The 20,750-nt window shown below is 38.2% G+C and overlaps 4 protein-coding genes across 6 annotated transcripts; 2 read left to right on the top strand and 2 right to left on the bottom strand.

Annotated features, from left to right (window-relative positions):
• On the bottom strand, positions 2,952-3,527 carry LOC107621254 (splicing regulatory glutamine/lysine-rich protein 1-like). Its single transcript, XM_016323287.1, has one exon. The coding sequence runs from the start codon at positions 3,525-3,527 to the stop codon at positions 2,952-2,954; it is 576 nt and encodes a 191-aa protein (XP_016178773.1).
• On the top strand, positions 7,257-13,686 carry LOC107623036 (FH protein interacting protein FIP2; the record flags this gene model as incomplete). Its single annotated transcript, XM_021114278.1, is given in 11 exon segments — positions 7,257-7,404; positions 7,587-7,696; positions 7,814-7,948; positions 8,534-8,689; positions 9,135-9,218; positions 9,595-9,641; positions 9,723-9,796; positions 10,714-10,772; positions 11,452-11,511; positions 12,305-12,385; positions 13,130-13,686. Coding segments are annotated over 11 exon segments (909 nt in total). The 3' UTR covers positions 13,184-13,686.
• Positions 14,113-17,273, top strand: LOC107624316 (zinc finger CCCH domain-containing protein 48). Of its 3 annotated transcripts, XM_021114277.1 has the most exons (8): positions 14,113-14,273; positions 14,840-15,259; positions 15,416-15,601; positions 15,681-15,812; positions 15,967-16,116; positions 16,445-16,624; positions 16,751-16,848; positions 16,953-17,273. In XM_021114277.1, exons 2-8 carry the CDS (start codon positions 14,846-14,848, stop codon positions 17,095-17,097), a joined length of 1,305 nt encoding a protein of 434 aa, XP_020969936.1. In that variant the 5' UTR covers positions 14,113-14,273; positions 14,840-14,845; the 3' UTR covers positions 17,098-17,273. The 3 variants fall into 3 exon arrangements, with proteins under 3 accessions (XP_020969936.1, XP_020969935.1, XP_016182300.1); XM_021114276.1 differs by having other exon boundaries at positions 14,113-15,259; XM_016326814.2 differs by having other exon boundaries at positions 14,142-15,259; positions 15,711-15,812.
• Positions 18,175-19,562, bottom strand: LOC107624041. The gene has a single exon (XM_016326481.2). It carries the CDS (start codon positions 19,446-19,448, stop codon positions 18,297-18,299), a length of 1,152 nt encoding a protein of 383 aa, XP_016181967.1. The 5' UTR covers positions 19,449-19,562; the 3' UTR covers positions 18,175-18,296.

Raw genomic sequence — 20,750 nt, 5'->3', positions numbered from 1 at the left:
GTCGCGGATGACGGAGGGCGACCTTCAACGGCTCCGTGATCAGGGGGCCATCTGTGGTGGTGGTGATGAGGAGGGGCGGTATGAGCTCATCCTCCCGGATGCCGACGAGCGCGTTTGTTACTTGAATCTGCGTTCCCCCACCGTTCCGGATTGGATGTGGGTTTATGAGTCGATGTTCACTCGGCTTGGCGTGCGACTCCCCTTCTCGCCGTTTGTTCAGGATCTGTTAAGTCGGTGTTCCGTGGCGCCGTCTCAACTTCACCCGAACAGCTGGGCTGCTGTGCGGTCGTTTGAGTTGGTGTGCCGGTATCTCGACCTTCCGGCTTCCGTTCCTGTTTTTCTTTTTCTTTTCTTATGCACTCTCCCGACTAAGGAGGGGAAGCATAAGAAGGGGTATATGTCTTTCCGTGCTCAGCCTCATCGCCGTATTTTTGGCTTATTTGAGGATTCTTTTCATGGTTTTAAATGGGAGTATTTCAAGGTGCGTCCTGTCCAGGGGCATCATCCCTTCTGGCTGTCGCCGGAGGGCGTACGTCGGTTTCCGACATACTGAAATTTCCAAGCTGGCCCGTCGGTTCTAACTAAATTCACCTACAATGGTTTGTCCCAGGAGGATAAGGACGTTGCCAACGTTTTGCAATACTTTTGGTTTCGCCGTGGGCCGTGTAACCGTGACTCCGTAGCTTTTGGATTTTGTTTTAATGACTTTTCCAGCCGTTCGGGCTCTTTTCGTATGTTCCGTTTTAAAGCTATTCCGTTTAATTAATCTTATTCCCATATTTGGGATGGGTGGACCGTCGTGTGGTCGGGTTTATATGGATATCCGTGGGTTGGGCCCGGAGGGTGATCGGTCCTCCAGTTGTGGCCGTGTTTTTGTTCCGTATTTACCATTTGGTGAAATAGTCTATGGCGACGATGAGATATCGGAGTTGGCCTGGTGCCGTGGGAAAAGGTCCGACAAGGTCGATCCCCCAGGTGCCGAATGGCCGTTCTGCCGATATGATGCTGAGCTGGTGCGGGGCGGCTTGGTGGATGTTGGCATGCCTTTGACATTTATCGCAGTTTTTTACTAGTTGCATGGAGTCCCGGATGATCGTGGGCCAGAAGTAGCCGGCGCGGATGACTTTTTGGGCAAGGGTTTTACCTCCGATGTGGTGGCCGCAACAGCCTTCATGGATTTCGCGTAGTATGTATTCCGTGTTCCCGGGCTCGACGCATTTGAGCAGGGGTTGCGAGAGTCCACGTTTGTATAGTTGTCCTACGACGACCGTATAGCCGGCGGCCTCCCTTTTTATTCGTTTTTCCTCTTTGGGGTCTTCGGGCAGTGTTCTGTTGAGGAGGTACTGTAGGATGGGGTAGGTCCATGACTTGTGGTGGGAGTGTGTCAGGTGGGTGTCGGCTGTTAGGGATACAGACGGCGTTTTGACGACCTCCTGAATTAGCGATTTGTTGCCGTGTCCTAGTTTGGTGCTAGCAAGTTTAGAGAGGAGGTCGGCTCTGGCGTTTCTTTCCCTGGGGACGTGCTGTATGGTTACCTGGTCAAATTCTTCTTTTAGTTTGTTGACCTTGGCGAGGTATTGTTGTAGTAGGGGATCTCGCGTTTGGTAGTCTCCGTTGATTTGGGAACTGACTACTTGCGTATCCGTGTTGATTTCCAGGACTTTTGCCCCGACTTCGCTGGCTAGGGTTAGGCCTGCCAGGAGGGCCTCGTATTCTGCTTGGTTGTTTGAGACCGGGAAATCGTATCGGACCGATTGTTCGATCATGACGCCGTTTTGGCTTTCTGGTCATAGGGGAGGTTCCTGTTGATGAAGGTGTACTCGTCCTTGGTTTGTCCTATTTGCAGTTTCTCCATGTCGCCTTCCGGCTCTGGTCTAGGTTGGCCGTCTTGTCGGGCGTCTAGGTCGGCTAGGAATATCCCGGCAGCGTCGCAGGATTTTTTCCGTAAAGCCAGGCTGGTGTTGTCGCATTCTACCGCGATTTCCCGATCTCCATGGATGGTCCCGATGGAGTCGTCCTCCGCTACGAACTTCATAAGGAGGTACTTGGTAAAGATGATGGCCGAAAAGTCATTGATCGTCTTTCTTCCGAGGATGACGTTGTAGGCAGTGGAGTCTTTTAGGACCACGAATTCGGCTAGGATTGTCCTCCTCTTGTCACCGGTTCCTATGGTGAGGGGGAGTGTGATGGAGCCTTCCGGTTTGAGGAAGTTGTCCCCGAGTCCCGTGACACCGTTGCGGTACGTCTGGAGATTTTCGTCGCGGAGCCCAAGCTTGTCGAAGGCCCCTCGAAAGAGGATGTTGGAATCTGCGCCGGTGTCTACTAGTATTCTTCGGACTAGTCCGGTTCCGATTCTCGCCGAGATCACGAAGGGTGCGTCTTCGGCTGCGGTGCCGTGCTGGCAGTCCTCGGGTAGGAAGCTTATTGCTTTGTTGGTCACGGGAGTTGGGGCTTGGTTTCTGACGGCCATTACCTGGAGGTCTTTTTTTATCTTGGATTTTGACTTGCATGGTGCATCTTTGCCCGTGATGACGTTTACTATGATGGTCGGGTCTTCTTCTGGACTTTCTCTAGGGGGTCGCTTTTGGGTTCTCGGGTTACGTCCTTCTCTCTCCGGTGACCTGTCTCTCCCCGCGCGTCTCGGTTCTCTGATGATTTTGGTAAATTCTGGGAGTTTGCCGTCTCGTATGGCTTGTTCAAGGGCGTCTTTAAGGTCGAAACAATCTTGTGTTTTGTGACCGTAACCTCGGTGGTATTCGCAGTAGAGGGTTTTGTTGCCTCCTGTCCTTTCCTTGAGTTGTCGGGCTTTCGGAATGATGCCTCGATCCGCTATTTGGTGGTATATCTCGGTAATTGGTGCAGTTAGGGGCGTGTAATTAGAGAATTTTCCTATTCTCGGTGTCCGGCTGGTTGGCCTTGGGTGGTCCCGTTGATTCTCTTTGGGTGTTGGGTTATGGTGAGGAGCTGGTAGGTTTGTCGAAGCCTTTGGGGAGTTTTGCTCTTAGGATTCTTTCTGTAAAGGGTGTAGCGCCCATTATTATATGGTCGTTTCTCGTGCGTTTTGTGTCTCGGTGTCGCCGCTCTTCATCTGAGTCGCGTTGGTGGCTTAGGTCTCGGGAAGCGTTACGGTTGTGCCTTTTGCTGTATCGCCGTTCTGGCGATTTTTCCCGTCTGTGGTCGCGCGAGGTGCTGCGACCGTTTCTCGTATCATGTCGCCGAGTCGGTGACCTGCCATGACGGGATCTTGACCGGGAAGTCGCATGGCTTCCGTGTTCGTTATGGCGTCTGTTTTTGGTGGTCAATTTGCCTTCGAGCTCTTGGACCCGGAGGCAGAGATCTTGGATGATTTGAGCTGCTTTATCTCCCGTGTTCTCGGGATGTCGTGGTTCCGTCAATATACGATCATTTGTGTGGTGGATAGCGCTCGTTATCCTAGCTTGGTTTGTGACCTCTTGATGTTCTGGGGTCGGATTTCTTGGTCGAGAGTCCTCCTGACTTGAGGAGGCTTCTTCCGGTATGTCCCCCATTCCGATTTAGTCGGCGCAGGTCCCCACAGACGGCGCCAATGTACAAGATGTCTCTGGTACGGGTTGGGAGATGGATCGGGAACCTGCGGGTCGAGGCGGATGCCGGATCACTTGACTGGGGCGATGGGGGGAGGTACCTGCAAAGACACTCCGACGCTCAAGTCAGAATGGATCTGAGAGGTGTAAGGTGTGTGGAATGAACGAATACCTGGAGGGACCTGGGTCCTCTATTTATAGGTGATGGAGAATATCTTATCTTATTTGGCTAAGATAAGGGAGACGTTTGAATTCAAAAGTCAGTTAGGAAACCGAGAGTGCCGTTTTCGGGCCTTCTAGAAGTGAGGAACGGGTCGGACCCGGGGAACCGGTGTTGGGTTCGGTCTTGGATCCGGGATGGTGGGCCGGATCCGTAACAATAAGATTAATTATTATGCAAAATTTTTTTATGATATTAAAAAATCATATTAAAATAAAATTTTAAATTGTAACATAAAAATATAAAATAATTAAAATTTTATTTTATATTACTTGACAAATAATTAGATTATTATATTCAAAATTTATTACTTTTTTATTTTTTTCAATTTTTTTAAGAAAACGGAATAAAAATAATATAATTCTAAATACATGCCTATTACATTATATATTTACTTATATTAGTAAGACCTAAACTAATCAAACTTACATAATTAAAAATATAAAATATATAAATATAAAAAATAAATATTTTTTATTTATTAAAATTAACATTTAAAGTTTTATATATATAATATTTAAAATTATATATTTATAATAAGAACAGTTTTTATTTTTATTATTTTCAAGTATTTTTTTATTGTTTTAGTTAAATTTTTTATTCTCTATTTCGACCAAATTTATATATATAGGTAAATTCTACCCAACACTCTCTATAACAACATGTAAATTAGCCTCTATGACGTGACACATTTTAATTAGATGTTTAATTTTAATTTGAGTTAATTTAACTCAATGAGAGTTAATATCTTAACTAAAGTAGAACCATTTTATAATTAAATATTTTTTTAAGATGGATAATTATATAATTTTTGTAAATATTAAAAAGTAAATTTATATTCTTTTACCAAATCATTATTACTTAAATTCGTTCCACCCTTCTATTAAAAAATACATTTTCTGTTGACTGAACTATATTTCCTCCCTTCCACTATTCCTTCATAACTCAAGCACGTTGAAGGAACATACACTGTAACTCGAAGCAGGACGGAGAGTAAAGATATAAGTATCCTTTGAATATCTAATGCAACGGATCTTGTGTACGATCCAATGATCCATAACCATTTCAAAGAACGGCTTTGATCTAATTGATATAGTCCAATTTAAATTCTAATAGATGGATGGATCAAATGCATATCTAATTCAAGTATCACTTTAATATATGTAATAATTATCTATCATGACCCTAAATCATAGATTAATGTATCCTGATAATCAAGAATTTATATGTGACACGAAATTATGTGAACTAAAGAGTAAAAGACAACTACAAAATAACAGCATGACCAAATACACTCTCTTCAACTAATCGCAGATCCACTACAAATTGAAATCAACACAGAAAAGCAATCAGAGAGAGAAACATCGAGGTTGCAGAGAGCAAAGATTCAGTTTTTAGTATTTTATCAAATTATACATTTATTCTTTTTTGCATAATAATTAATCTTATTGAATAAAGAATACTCATATTTTTGTATTTATGTTTTATATTTAATTATTTAAGAATAAAAGATTCTCTTACCATTTAAAGTATTATGTATTAAAGTATTGTCATTTAAAGTATTTATTTATGTACTAAGATATTCTGTATTTATTAGAGTCCATCAATACTCTTCTTTCATATTAGCCTTTAATTTTCAACTAATCAAATCTAATGGTCGATATAAATGTGGGGCATTCAATAAGCACATAATGGTTGTGCTCGTTTTAGACATACCCCTTAAATTACCATTGCTTAAGATAAGCCTCCATATATATATGCCGAGTTGCCAACCTAATCTTGGGAGATTTCGGAAAAAGAATTTATTTTTTTATGCCAATGTGTAAATAAAAAATAAACATTAAATCAATCTATACACAAAATATATATTATAACGGTTCCGCTATGTTACCAACAGCATATCTGCTAACTTCTGCCAACTCTTATTTATAATTGTGTTTAATAAAAGTGTCTTTATAGATATATTTTTTGGATATTGAACAATTTTGTCATAACTCATAACTAAGTTTTTTGTCATAACCCTCAAGCGACGTAGTTTTTTTTTTTACCAAAGTTATTATTATTGTACTTCATATAAGAATAGGAAATACATGGTCCAAATTGGGACAAAAATTTAGAGGTGGGGTTCTCCCAAAAAATATAGCCCTGGACTATTGAAAAGGAAGAAAATTACTTAAGAGAAACAACACAAAATCATTCAATAAGGATGCGGAAGGTAAACGATAGCTCTTTTAGTTTGGCCAAATCTCTTGCTGCAGTTTCATTGCAAGGTTGAAGGTCTCCCAAGGTGCTGTCTTTGTTCCCTCGAATATCTCTTGATTCCTTGATTTCCATAGGCTCCAGCACAGAATAGCACACAAGGTCAGTTTTCTATCACCTTCTCTTCCGGTTCCAATTGAAATCGTCAACTGTTTCCACCACTCTTCAAAGGTACTCATGGGTTGGTTCAGTGCTATCGCTGCTAATGTAGACAAACCCCAAACTTCTTTCGCAGCCTTGCAACGTAGGAGACAGTGACAAATGGTCTCTTCTTCCACACCGCATCTTGGACAAATCGGTAAAGTTGTTGGGAATCGTTGATGTAGCAATTTAAGAACAGGAAGTTTTTCATGGATAGACTTCCATAGAAATAATTGAATCTTGTATGGCATTTTCAGGCTCCATAGTCTTCTCCAAATTGCTGGGTTTTGCATTGCCTGTGGAAATTGCTCTATTGGGGCATGAGAGAAGGCATATGCAATTTGATATCCAGAGGCCACATCATATTTTCCATTCCTATTCCAGGCCCAAGTGATCTTGTCAATTCCATCTTCATTCAAGCTTACGGCGCAAATTCGAGCAGCTGTGTCAGGGGAAAAAAGTGCATTTATCAGCTCCAGGTTCCAACTTCTATCATTTCTCAATAGATCTTTAACTCTGTAGATTGTTGCTACTGGATTATTGGTAGGATTAAGATAAAAGGGGTATGGAGGGGGCAGCCAAGGGTCTTGCCAAATACGTACTGATTCACCAGTTCCTATACTCCATCTAAGCCCCTTCTCAACTACCTTCCTTCCTTCTCAATTGTGTTTGAGAAATTAGTAGTATTTTATCCTAAATGTTCATTTTTTAATTAATATTGGGCCAAAGAATTAATTATTGTACACATTCTACACTTATTTTATTGGCTCCCTAGTAGTACTCTTTAAATTAATATTAACAAATTATCTTTAATTAATGAAGAAAAAATATAATAACTTGTAATACTTTATTTATTGATGATATATAGTAATTGATAATTGAATGATAAATTTTCTACAATAAAGAAAAACATTGTACAAAATTAAAATTAAGCTAAAAAATAAAAATAAATAATAAATAAAAAAGGAGGAAGTAGTTAATAGCAATTTCTTTTTTTGGCAATCATATCCTCAACTCAACTGAAGAGAACGTTTTGTAAATTCCTGATTCCTTTGTTCCAAATCGCAAAAACGAAAAATAGTGTCAGTGTTGTGCCATGGAAGCTTGAGCTCGTAGTTTTGGTGTGAGCCTGCGACTGCGACACTCTTCCTTCTCTTTCTTTCTTGCCTACAATGAAGGACGCCGAATCCCTTTCGCCTTCTGTCGTTCGCCTCAACATCGGTATGTTTCTTATCTCTCCCATTCATTCCAATCTCTTTTTCCCCAATTCTCTAGAATTAGGGATTTTATGTAATTGCGAATTTATTATTTTGGAGTTTGGACCGTTCAATGCTTGGTTGAGGAAAGATGAATATCTGTCATAATTATGTATTTTGGTCCTTGTTCGTGAAAATTTTTCGCAGGGGGCAAGAAATTCTGCACCACCACTGATACGTTGACTCAGCGGGAGCCTGATTCAATGCTGGCTGCTATGTTCAGTGGTCGCCATACTCTCTGCCTAGATTCTGATAAGGCAATGTCAAATTCTGTCTTTCTTTGTTTCTTTGTTTATACTTGTATATGGTTTCCTCAATTATGCACTGTTGGCTTTGTTTATTGATTTGGTGAAAATTGCAATGAGTGATTGCAGGGATATGTCTTTGTTGACAGGGATGGTAAACACTTCCGTCACATTCTTAATTGGTTGAGAGATGGTGTGGTGCCCACTCTGGAGGACTCTGAATATAATGAACTATTGCGGGAGGCTGAGTACTATCAGTTACTTGTAAGTATTGCACTTTTCCAATGGATTGTGGTTCGATGATTTGGAAGCTGAAATTTACATTCTTAGACTACTTCTTGTTTGCTTTGTGTAGTTCTAAGATTGTCATAATTGTACTGTCTAGTTTTCAGCTTTGACTAAAACATGTGTAAATGAGTTCCTTCATCGATTTGTCATAAGAATATCATCATCATGGGAATGCCATGCACCATCATTATATATTTATATTGATAATGTGTTTTTAAATTTTAATCAAAGAAAGGTTTTGATGTTTTTAAATTTTAGTACACAGTTCACATTTCTTTTGACATCTGTATTGAGAAGAGCAATCTGTGATGGAATTACCCCCTTCTTAAATGTAAAGAATGTCCTTCATTGTATCATAAACAAATAGAATGCATACTTGCACCTGCTATTATTGCTTTGATAGCTCCATAGCCTTCATGTTGAACTTTAATCTCCTCATATACCTTCCTATAGCTTTGCTCCAGTTGCTTGATCATTTTGAAAAGAAAGTAAGAAACTTAAACTTCAGGCCTTCATGGAATCCCTGATCGGCTGATCCTGTGAGTACTTTTGAAATATCAGGGGCTAATAGATGGAATTAATACTGTCCTTAATAAGAGGAAGGAAGATGATGACCTCCATACAGAGTTAACACGTACTGATATTATCAAGTGCATACAATCTGATAAAGTTAGGTTTCGAGGAGTTAATCTTTCTGGCCTTGACCTCTCTAAACTGGTAAATTTCGATATCATTAATATACTTTTTAACATTATTTTAGACCCATAGATCACTTGTGAAAGTAGTTATTTAATTAATGTAATGTATTTTGACAGAGTGGTGCATTGACCTTCAGATGTCAAATATATACCTTGTCTTTAATTTAGCTTTATCTAGTGTCATTAACACAAGTTTTGTCAGTTATACTAAGTTGTCACTACTCATTAGTTACTCATATATCCGTATTTCAGTATTTGCTTTCAATATTATACTAATGTAGCACTTTAAGAATGTTCATGACATGTGACTTGTTACCTTATGTGGAGAGAAATTGAAGTAACAAGATGATGAACCAGTGCAATATGTTAAGGGGATCTAAGTCATATTCGTAGGAAATCTTAAGTGATCAATGTATGGAGAATAATATCTCTGATATTGTCTGTCTTTTGATTTGGATTTTCAGGATTTATCCTTTGTAGATTTCAGCTATGCTTGTCTAAAAAATGTGTTCTTTTCAAGAGCAAACCTTCAGTGTGCAAAGTTTCGGGTAAGTATGATTCTGACTAGACTTATAATACTTGCGTGTCAATTCAACAAGTTAAGTCTGGCAAAATTACTTAAGATTGGGGTGAATTTAGTATGGGCTGTTTCTTCAATTTGTGTACAATTTAAAATCCAATTTTATGATCATCTAAAAAATATACATCTTTTTAGTGTAATTTAGTTGCAAATGATCAATGTTACTTATTAATGCAGACTTGCTAATATGAAAAAGAACACATTTTCCAATATGTTTCAAAATTTGTCAAGTTTTATGCTTGTGAGCTTGTCTTGTATTAGTTAGGTGCGGGATTGTAGAATTGGCTGGTACTAACCACATTGTGCATGTTATCTTGATACCTACCTATTATTCAATTTAATAGGATGTTGATGCTGAGGCTTCCATCTTTCACAATGCAACTTTGCGGGAGTAAGTCACTGAGGAATTTTGTTTGTTTATTTATTGTATGCATTTTTCGGCCTCTTAGTTATTTAATCTTGCCTAGGGAAGATGTGAATTTACTGGGGCAAATCTTCGCGGTGCTTTATTGGCTGGTGCATGCCTTCAGAGTGCAAATTTACAAGGTCTGTTATTATCTTTTTGTGCTTTTTGTCCGTTTTGATACAGCAGATCAATATTTTTTACAGCTAAATGCTGGTTTATCACTTGATAGTTCCACCGTGTATGTATTTTTGCCTCGCAACACCTTGTCATTGTTGCTGTTTCATTATAACCAATAAAGAACAACTAAGCCTTGTCTCGCCATATGGGGTTGGCTACATGGATTAGTTGTCCTATGGGATTATATAAAAACCAAATTTTCAGTAAAACCTCTTATGTTTCATGGGGCTTCTATTTCCCTTGGTCTTCTTATATGACTAAAATACCTTGATAAAGTGTCCTATCTTCAGTTTGATAGATGCCACACCAAATTTCCCTTGGTTATATCCTCTGTCTGTACACCCACTGACCCATAACACATTCATCTTAGTTATATATATTTCTTCTATTAGCTGTATATTGTACAATATTCTCTACTGCAAAATATCACTTGCTTAAGAGTTGTCCACTGAATTTTCCTTTGACTTTTATAAGCGTTTCTCTATTTTCTTCCTAACTTGAATGAGATCATTTGTAAGGTGATCAAGGTTCCTAAATTTCTCAATTACTCAACCTGCACTGTGAATTAATTCGTAAGCATATGCTTGCTATTTCTGGAAAATGCCATTTTAGATAATGATGAACTTAATGACAGAAAATATTTATAAGCACAAAGGAAGCAGATATAGTGTAAATCAAGCCCTAACTTTTGTGATCTCCTTTAATTTATTCTCCTAGCTTCCAGCTTAATATTTTAATTTGGTCTCCATCCTTGTTGGTGGTATATTTGTTATGGAAACCAAGTGAAATTGGAAGGTGCAATTTTCTCCTTTTTTTTTATGAGTATGACAAAACACTATTCTTGAAAATGACGTCATTTGTTTGAAACCTTATTCTGCAGATGCGTGCCTAGTAGATTGTAGCTTCTGTGGAGCTGATCTGCGTTCTGCACACCTACAGGTTCAACAATCTGAATCATTAACTTGCACGCATATGTTTGTGTTTTCGCTTTTGCTCTCTTGGTTACTAAAAGCATTTGATATGAAGTATCTTCCAGTATATTCTTCCATTTGTCTATTTGTTATTCCCCTGGCAGAGGAACGTTATCAACATCAGTACAGCATATTGAATTTTTTAAAAACTCCTAATAAGATAAAGCCATGGTCGAGAGACACAGACGAAGAGAGGGAGAGTGAGTTAGAGAGTAGAGACTAACAGAGGGTTCACAACTATGTTGGTTTGGATGAAATGATCTTTGGTTGGTTGGGGATTTGAGATCATTAGACAATATTGTTTTCTTGATGGTTGGGCAGAGTGTCGTGGACAGTGACAGTGCAGTTAGGCTGCTCGTCTTTTGTTTTGTCCCCTCCCCCTACCCTCCTTTCCACATCAACATCAACAACAAAGTCTTATCTCATGAGGGGGAAAAAATCCCCAAACAACAAAAACAACATAAGAATGTTGTGTGTTTAAAGTGTTAATATTTAATACATAATTAGAGTAAGAAAATAACATTTACTCGTATATGTTGCTTGATGGATGGTTTTGATACCCATGAGATGGTTAGTTTGATACAAGCAGCACCATGTGTTGATTGAAAGATTCTGATGACTAATAATAGCACATTTGATTTTCTCAGAATGCAGATCTTACAAATGCCAATTTAGAGGGGGCTGTCCTAGAAGGAGCTAACTTAAAGGTAATTTATTCTGGACCTGTATGGGATTTATATAAAAGGGTTGTTTTTTACAGGGAAAATGTTGCAAATGATTGCAGAATAATCAGTTTACATTATTTGGAATATTTTTCACCTCTTGCTCCTTTTGGCTGATAAATTGTACAGATTTCCTCCAAAAACATTTTATCCATGATGTGGTTCTTTAGCTTTGCAAGATATTTGATAACATGTATATCTGTGCCGGTTCTGGAAATTAATCCCACTCCTTGGAGGTTGCAAACTTTGCTGATTTATAATAATAATATTAATGAATCATACATGTATTATTGCTGGCCAACCATGGATCCCAACTTAAATAAAATTGTGTGTAAATCATTAACATGTCTTGGTGCAAAATGGGATTTCTTATAACATGGTTTCATGCATTCTGGAAACAATCTCTTCATTCAGAGGTTAGGCTACATATGCCTAACATTCTCCCGTTGATAGAATGATGATGTGGGTATCTAACAAAATTATGAAAAAACTTTGTATGTTATAAGTTTGAAATTTCTTTGACCTTTTTCTAACAAAAAAAAAAAATTAAGGAAGGCCTAAGTTATTTTGGAAAAAATAAAGGAAGAGGCTTATGTAAAATGCAAAATAAGAGAGGCATGTGTTATATTAAGAAAAAGATGGTACTGTAATTTCTTATTAAATCTATCGTAATTATATATGCTTTACTAATAATTAAGTTCAGGCATCTTCCGTCAAATTGTCTTCGTGGTTAGTGTGAAGTGTTTCCTTATTATGAAATCATTTATGTTCTTCTCAGGGTGCAAAATTGAACAATGCTAACTTGAGGGGTGCTAACCTTCAACGAGCTTATCTACGTCATGTCAATCTTCGAGAGACAGTACGTAATTTAGCTAACTCTTTTTTATTAATTTGAAATTTCTTGCTATTTATGAAGACCTTAGGGAGGGGAATCTTGGAGCAATAGTTGAGTTGTCTCCATGTGATGTTTATAAGTGTGAGGTAATCCACACATCTAGAACTAACTTTTGGGGTTGAGTTAGGTCCAGAGCCCACTCAATTCTACTAATTGCTTGATAAAAACTGCTAGTTGTAACCAAAACCAAGTGGTTCATTTTAAGCAATTTAACCAATCAGTAGTAATTTTTATGTAGGAAGAGATATGAAGTTTCTGATTTCCTTTCGATTTGATTCTGGCTTTGCTCCCAACTGCAAATATAGCAATATATGCAAATGCAACATATGCATATATGGCTGGTTTTATTGTCCTCTTTATCATAATATAGATGAGTAGCATGAGTGCATGACTAAGCTAAAGTGAAAGCAAGAAAATAGAGGAGTGATGTATGTGTGTTTTCTATTACCACTGTTACTAGTAAAAGACTGAGAATGTAGAGTAGGAATGTGCATTGAATTGGGGAATTCCTAGCAATGTGCCAAGAACCCAAAAATTTGGTAAGATACACGTTTCAGGAAGTTGAAGACTTTTATCGTAGCTCCACAATCTCTAAGAATTACTCTCATCATGATCAACCACACTAACTAATGAGAATAACCATTTTCTGTTCGAAGTATGATAGTCTAAGCATATATTCACTACTTTTTCCTTTTATTATTTACTCAGCACTTGGAAGGTGCAAAGCTTGATGGTGCCAATTTGCTTGGAGCAATCAGATAAGAGTTGAGCTGCAGCTGTGTATATTGGGAAGTTGGCATATGGGTATGGAATGTTAATAGTAGATAAGTGAAACCTGTGAAGCAGAATATTATGTTTGAAGGGTACACGCTACGCTAGTGCTGCTCACGAAGCGATACTTACTGGCCATTATTGTTAGTGTTTGTGCTGGCTGATGATCACCTCCGGTATGCCGTTGTTGTGCGGAGGAACGCAGTTTGTGTCATCTTTTCGGTTTCTTGTGGTTTGGTGTTTTCCTAATATATCCTCCTAAAGAAAGTTCTGTGATATCACTATTTATATGTGAACCATCTTGTGTTTATCGCTTTACTCGAGTGACAATAAGGCATGTACTTCTTGTTGAAACCACATAATTATGATTACGAAGTGTATATAGCATAGTTAAATATGATTGAGTGTATGATTCCGTATTGTGGGGTTTATTTGATTCATAAATCATAGAGGATATTCTCCTAGGAAAAAAGAGAGGAATGATTTCTGTTGGAGAAGGGACAATATCTAGGGTTATGCTAGACTTTAATTAGTTGTTTAGGCTGAAAATTTTTGGCTCTTATATAAGCCATAACACATCAAAAGAGTGGCAGAATTCTAGTTCACAGGAAGCATTCCAATTGAGAGTCCATCGACAATCAATATACATACAAAAATAATGGATTTAACTTAAAAGATTTTGTTAATTAGTTATGAATTTAGTTAATATGTGTTCTAACTTTAGATCATATTTTGCTAAACTCTAATAATTTAAGGACATTCTTTAAATTAAAAAGAAAAAGCTTTGAGCCTTTGATGTATGTGTATTCAATAAATGGAAAAGACCCAAAAAAAGGGTAAAAAAAATAAAAAAAAGGAGCGCGACAGAAAAAGAGAAAGAAAATAATAAAATACGAATAATAAAAAAAAAAGACGGTGTGTTCCCTCCTAAATCGTAATAACCTATAAATAGGTGGATACCCACACTCCCATAAGACACATTTCTGTTCTCTGCGCTTCTTTTCCAAGTTAAAATCTTCTTTTGAGAATTTGGATCTCCCGTCTGTCTGCTGTGCGATTTCCGATCCAATACTCTTCTCAGGTTTGCCTCTTCTCGCACACGAAAACATTAGCAGATTCTCCTTTTAGGGTTCTTCCTCGTATGATGGATGATCCACAAGAATGTTTGTTCTCTCCGATTATATTGACCTCAGTGAAGGGTCACGCACTCCCCTGGTGGAAAATTAGGGTTTCAATTTTATGGTTCCTTTTGATTTCTTTATTAGGGTTTTCTGAAGGGTTGGCGATACGGTATATAGGGGAAAGGGGTAGGATGATAGCGTAGTCATGATTAAAGTTGATTTGCATTATTTGGATTTCCACTCATTCCTCCGGTTTTGATGGACGTGAAGTTCCGCAATCTGGAAGCACCGTCATCGTTTTTGTTTTTGTTTTCTTGTTCGTCTTTTACGTTGTAACTAAGTGTACTAGGGTTTGGTTAATGGAATATTTGGTGAGCATGTAGTTTGGGGTTTTGATTGTTGAATTGATTCTGGAAGTTAAGTTATTGTTGAGTTTTGGATGAAAGTATGAGTAGTGGAGGATGTTATTGATGGACTGTAGAATATGCCTGATATGAGATCTTATTGGAATGTGTCATTTTTTTAGAGCAATATGGATATAAAGGCTGCAAGAAGGACTGAACGTTTTGGTGCAAGAGCGATAACGTGTGTCTACTGGCAAGCTGGGAAATGCAACAGAAACCCGTGCAGTTTTTTGCACAGAGAAACACCAATACCACCAAATACTGGATATTGTAATGGCAAGAGTACTTATTCTCATAAGTGCATGAAGAAGCCCCATTCCTCTGCTAATAATAAGTCTTCCCCTAAGCATAACTCGAAGAATGTATTCATAAGAAAGATGGGAGGAGGTAGTCTTGCTGGGGATTATCAGAAGCCATCACAAAGTATTTGTAGATACTGGGTGAATGGCAATTGTGTACGCGGTGAGCACTGTCGCGATTTGCATTCATGGTTTTATGGTGATGGCTTTTCAACATTAGCAAAGCTTCGAGAACACAAGAAGGTACTTGGGGTCTAATGCCACCTTAAAGAATGATACATTAAACACACGGATATTCAATTTTTTGTCTTTGTAAATATCTTCTTTTAATAGCTTTCCGTTTATGGTTGGATAGGTGTCTAAATATTGTAATCATAATTTGTGGACATTTGTCAACAGGTTATCACTGGGATTGCACTTCCAGCTGGATCAGATAAATTATATTCTGGAAGCACTGATGGGACAATCCGGACATGGGACTGCCATACTGGAAAATGTGTCAATGTGGTAAATCTTGGAGCAGAGGTTATTTCTATGATCAGCGAGGGTCCATGGATTTTTATTGGTCTGAGGAATGCTATCAAAGTAAGATCTCACTTCAGTCCTGTTTGTATCACTGTCATTATTATATCTTATAGATAGGTGATTTGCATCTAATCTAAAGTCTGATTATGTGGTTGTGGTTATTGTGAAGGCTTGGAATGTTCAGGCTGCACTAGAGTTTACTTTAGATGGACCAAAGGGGCGAGCCCTTTCCATCGTTGTTGGCAGCGAAACCCTTTTTGCTGGGGATGAGGTAATTTACCTTCGGCAGTTGCCATGTTTTCTAATACAGGAACCTTATGAAATGTAGCTAGCAATTTGATGATTGTGTTTTTACAGCTGTGGTTGGTCTTACAAACCATTTTTTTACTGTACTAATTTTTATATCTTCTGATGATAAATTGCAGGATGGAGTAATTTCTGCGTGGAGAGGCGGTTCTGAATCTATATCTCCTTTTAAACTGGTTGCATCACTAAATGGCCACACCAGCGACGTAGTTTGCCTAGCAGTTGGAGGCAAGATGCTATACTCAGGGTCCATGGACCACAGCATTAAGGTGTGTCTACTGTCTGTTCTTTGTATGTTCCCTCAAAATTGGATATATTGGTCTATGCAGAGCTATTTAGAATATGTGAATTTTTTTTAAACATGAGATTGGGCAAATTTAATATATAATCTGAAGATCAGTTTCTTCATTCTGATTTCGCACTTTGCTAACATCTATGAGTTCTTTCTTTTGTTCTTTCTTTTCTTCATAATGTTTACTTTTGGTCATAATGAATCTTGGGTTGGTTGCTGTCTTCCTTTGTACACAATTGCTTGCTGCTTCTTCCTGCAGTACACAGTAACCTTATTAAAGCAATGTCTATCTTGTTTTTATTCAGGTTTGGGACATGGATACATTAGATTGTAAAATGACCCTTAGCGGACATGCTGACACAGTAACATCCCTTATTTGTTGGGACTCTTATTTGTTATCAAGTTCGTTTGACTGCACAGTCAAGGTCTGGGTTGCCACCGAAGAGGGATCTTTGAAAGTGACATACACACATAGAGAGGAGAATGTAAGTTGCATAATTATAAAGAAGCTATATTATAAGTATATGGTGTTTTCTCAAGCTAATGTTTCTTATTATGGTAATTAAGAAATTAGTTTATTCACCCAATCAATATCTTTTATTTTGTTATAGGGTGTTCTTGCACTTTGTGGGATGACTGATGCAGATGCCAAGCCAATATTGTTTTGCTCTTGCCTTGACAATTCAGTTCGCCTTTATGAATTGCCATCGTGAGTGAACTTAACACTTGTATTGTTTCACAACTTTCATTGTTATGTCTGTTATGCATACTCTTCTATGCTGTTGACCCTCCTAACTGCTCCTCCTTTTACAGATTTTCAGAGAGGGGTCGGTTATTTGCAAGACGAGAAGTGCGATCACTTGAGATAGGTCCTGGTGGTCTCTTCTTTACCGGAGATGGAACTGGTTCAGTGACGGTGTGGAAATGGCTGGATGAGCCCAAGGTGTCATCATCTTGAGTTTCTTCACCAGCTGCCTAGATTTTAGATTGTCCGTGATATTATGCATCTGCTTGCCTCTTTCAGTGGGCAGATCATTATTTTTTTGCTTCATGAGAAGTGATACTAGTTGTAAATAAAACAAAACTATATATTCAATTAAGAATCCTGGTTCAATTTTACTACCTTCAGCTTCATTTCTACTTTTTTAATTCCAAGCACAAGTTTTCTTTTCCCGTCTTTGGAAGAGACTCGTTTTCATCCGCTTCCTATTGTAAACATCAACATTGGTTTGACATACCAAGTTATTGCAAGAGTTTTTATAAAAATAATTTAGGTTATGTAATTTTGTAGGGTTTGTAATTAAATTCTTCCTGTTCATAAAAATTAAACGAAACTGCATATTATAGATATATACTTGAAGAGAGTTTATTAAAAATAATAGTTAAAACGAACAATAAAAATTTAATTACAAATTAAAAACAAGTTATGAAGATTATATTGAACCACAAGTTTTTGGCCTAGTTAGTGTTGAAGAAATGGAGATTATTTAATTTATTTCAAACTATCTTCCACCTTTATTGTTGTGTCTTCAACGAGAGAAAGTTTAGTAAACTAGTATTTTTATTAAAATTTGACTAAAAAAACGAATAATCAAATTCTATATTATTAAATATAATTTTATATTATTAAAAATATTAATGATAACTACAAATCATGAAATTTATTGCCTCCTAACCCTCTTTGTCTTTAATTCATGTCGAAAATGACCCCGGTCATAGCTAAAATTAATCACATACGTCTATACCTTAGCATTAAATTTCAGATAGTTATTGCCGCCCGCTTAATTAAAGTTATTATTAACTCGTAATTAGTATGTGTACTAGCCTTATGCCCTGAAATGGAACAACCGAACAAGGATGGTAACAAAAAGATAAGTAAAAAATATGGGATATACATAACCAATCATTTTCTTGAACAAGAATAATCATCGGCACACTGGTGAATTAAACATTTGATATATCTATTATTTATGTCGTTTAGAATTTTTATTGTCTATCTATTCTTTTTCAAATAATATTTCTCTTTCTCTTATTGTAAAATGTGCAATCTTTTCTAATAATAACCGAAAAAAAAAACCTTTTATTAAGCGAAAAAAAAAAAAAAAACATAATTTAAGTACAAGAAGTTGGGTTTACAAGAGGAGAGACCGAAGTGATTCAGTTGATCTTCTTATCCATGTTGTTGACAAGCTGCCTCATCTGAAACCTCCAACCCCAGAAAAAAACCAACCCCACTCCCACCATCACATACAACCAAACATTCTCACCCTCGCTTTCTTTAGGCGACCTCACTTCCTCAATGGCAAAACTCTCCCTCTCCGAATTCCCCAAAACACCCTCCTTCATACGCCCGTACAACACATACGCCCTATCACCCTCTCCAACTACCACCGAAGTAGGGTACCCTTCCAAGTCAAGGTCAATTTGGTCAAACACCACAGCCTCACCCCACCCATCGTTGCTCTTTAGAAACCACAGCTTCCCAGCCACAGGTGACACAACCAAAACGACACCGTCGCTCCTCAAAGCGACAGCGTCAGCGCCAATCAGATCGTCGTTCAGCAGCACGAGCCTTGCGGTGCCGTCTTCAGCATCCACCTTGAACATCTTCCCCGTATTCGATTGCACCACCAATAAGTAACCGTTGCTGACGTAAGCGATGCCATTGAGGCCGCAGAAACTATACCATGCTTCGCGGTCCACGGGGTGTTCCGTGAACCTGCGGGAGTTAGATAAGATCGAAGCTTCCCCTTTGTCGTTGACTTTCCAGATGAAGTTTCCTGCGGAGTTAGTGACGTAAGCGTTTCCCTTGAAGTCCACCGTGACGTCGTTTGCGATGGCTTCGTCGGAGCCATCGGATTCGCCGTTGCCGGCGGAGGAAAGGTGGGAAAGGAATAGGCGTTGGCCGGAGCTGAGGTCGTAGGCAGCGAGGGCGTTGAAGGGAGGGAGGGGTTTGAGCGCGTGGAGTACGGCGAGGACGCGGTTGTTGCGTGAATCGACAGAGAGCCCCAAAACAGTGACGTTTTCTGGGAGAGAAGGATCGGAGATTAGAGTTTCCACTACGCCGGCGTCGGAGACGGCGGAGATGGTGCGATGGCGTAGGGAGCCGACGAGAAAGTGCTGTCCCTTGGAATCCCAGGCGAGGCCTTCGGGAAAGAGGTTGGGTGACCGGAATGTGATTACATGGTTGTTTCCGGCAAGTGAAGTTGAGATCCCGACAGCGGAGAGAAGGAATAAGAGGATTGTTGTAGTGGTGGCCGCCGAGATGAAGGAGTGAAGATGATTGGATGAGAGGATTGGGAGAGTCATGATTGCGTTTTTGAAGCTGGTTTTTTGGGATACGTCTTTGAAGGTTCTGGTGTGGAAGGGTTTCGCCGTAACAAGATTGAAAGAGTATATAAAGAGTACTTAAACTTCAAAGAACACATGAAGAATATGTAAATTAAAATTAAAATTAAATTTATATATTTTATTAGAATAAATTTATAGATTATGAGATTTTTTATTGTTATTATTGACTAAAATAAAAAAAATGGTTTAATACGTCACTAGGACTCCATTCAAGAGAGTGCCATCCTTTAAACCACCCTCTAATTATCTTTTTGGTTCTTAGATTATTAGATATAGATATTAGGGGTGTACAGATCCGCTCCGGCCCAAAGGTCCGGCTCGGTCCCGAACATTTTAGGGGCTAATTTGGTGTGATTTCATCGAGTTTAGGGTCGGGTAAGGATCTTAAAAATAGACCCGGTCATTATTTTGGGTCGGGTCCGGGCTATAGCTCTGGTCACCCGAAGTCAGCCCGGTGGCCCGGTCATCATACACAATTAATATTTTGTGTTATTAGTGATGGATCATGACTATTCTTATGTGGAATTTAAGTTTTGTAAACCTTAATATTTTGTGTTATTAATCATTATAAGACTATAAGTTAATGTTTTATGTTTAGAATGCATAAGACTTTAGACTAATGCATAATATTGTGTTATTTGTATTGATTTAAATATTTGGTATTATTAGACAATATTAGTATTGATTGTGGTTTTGCTTTAGTATTGATTGTGGTTATGCTTTAATGTTAAAGAAGGGTTGGTTCTTGTTATATTTTTCTAAGTGAATTTTACCATGTTAAATAATGGTTAGAGTCTTAGAAATTTGGATATTTTTACATGCTAGCTTACAAGAAGGTATCAACGTAATGTAATGTTAACGGCCCAGTTTTTACCCGATTTTCACCCGGTATAATTGTGGCCCGAAAGTGTATTGATTTCATCGGGTCTAGGTCGGTTTCGGGTCTAATAAATAGACCCGGTGTATATTTCGGGTCAGGTCTGGGTCACATCAAACCCGGCTCACCCGACCCATGTGCACCCCTAATAGATATAGGCATATAGCTAATGAATTTAATTTTAAGGAAAAGTCTAGGGGAACACTAACTTTTGTATTTTGTGGTCATCAAATGAAAAGTGAATTTTAATAAGTTATCCTGTCAGTTAGATTAATTTTTTAAAAAATATTTATTTATTTATTTATTTCTTTTAAAAATATTATTTTTATTAGATAAATGTTTTAAAAAAATCAAATATTAAAAATATCTTTTATTTTTTTTTA

Source organism: Arachis ipaensis, chromosome B10, assembly GCF_000816755.2.
Source record: "Arachis ipaensis cultivar K30076 chromosome B10, Araip1.1, whole genome shotgun sequence".
Classification (NCBI taxonomy): domain Eukaryota; kingdom Viridiplantae; phylum Streptophyta; class Magnoliopsida; order Fabales; family Fabaceae; genus Arachis; species Arachis ipaensis.
This window is presented reverse-complemented; position numbering and strand designations above follow the sequence as displayed.

What these genes read in the sequence shown, in the direction of transcription:
- LOC107621254 (XM_016323287.1), bottom strand. Translation starts at nt 3,527, where the DNA reads ATGGGGGACATACCGGAAGAAGCCTCCTCAAGTCAGGAGGACTCTCGA.
- LOC107624316 (XM_021114277.1), top strand. Translation starts at nt 14,846, where the DNA reads ATGGATATAAAGGCTGCAAGAAGGACTGAACGTTTTGGTGCAAGAGCG. An exon ending in GTCTGAGGAATGCTATCAAA is followed by an intron (nt 15,602 to 15,680) that starts GTAAGATCTCAC and finishes TCTAATCTAAAG; the next exon opens with TCTGATTATGTGGTTGTGGT. An exon ending in ACACACATAGAGAGGAGAAT is followed by an intron (nt 16,625 to 16,750) that starts GTAAGTTGCATA and finishes ATTTTGTTATAG; the next exon opens with GGTGTTCTTGCACTTTGTGG.
- LOC107624041 (XM_016326481.2), bottom strand. Translation starts at nt 19,448, where the DNA reads ATGACTCTCCCAATCCTCTCATCCAATCATCTTCACTCCTTCATCTCG.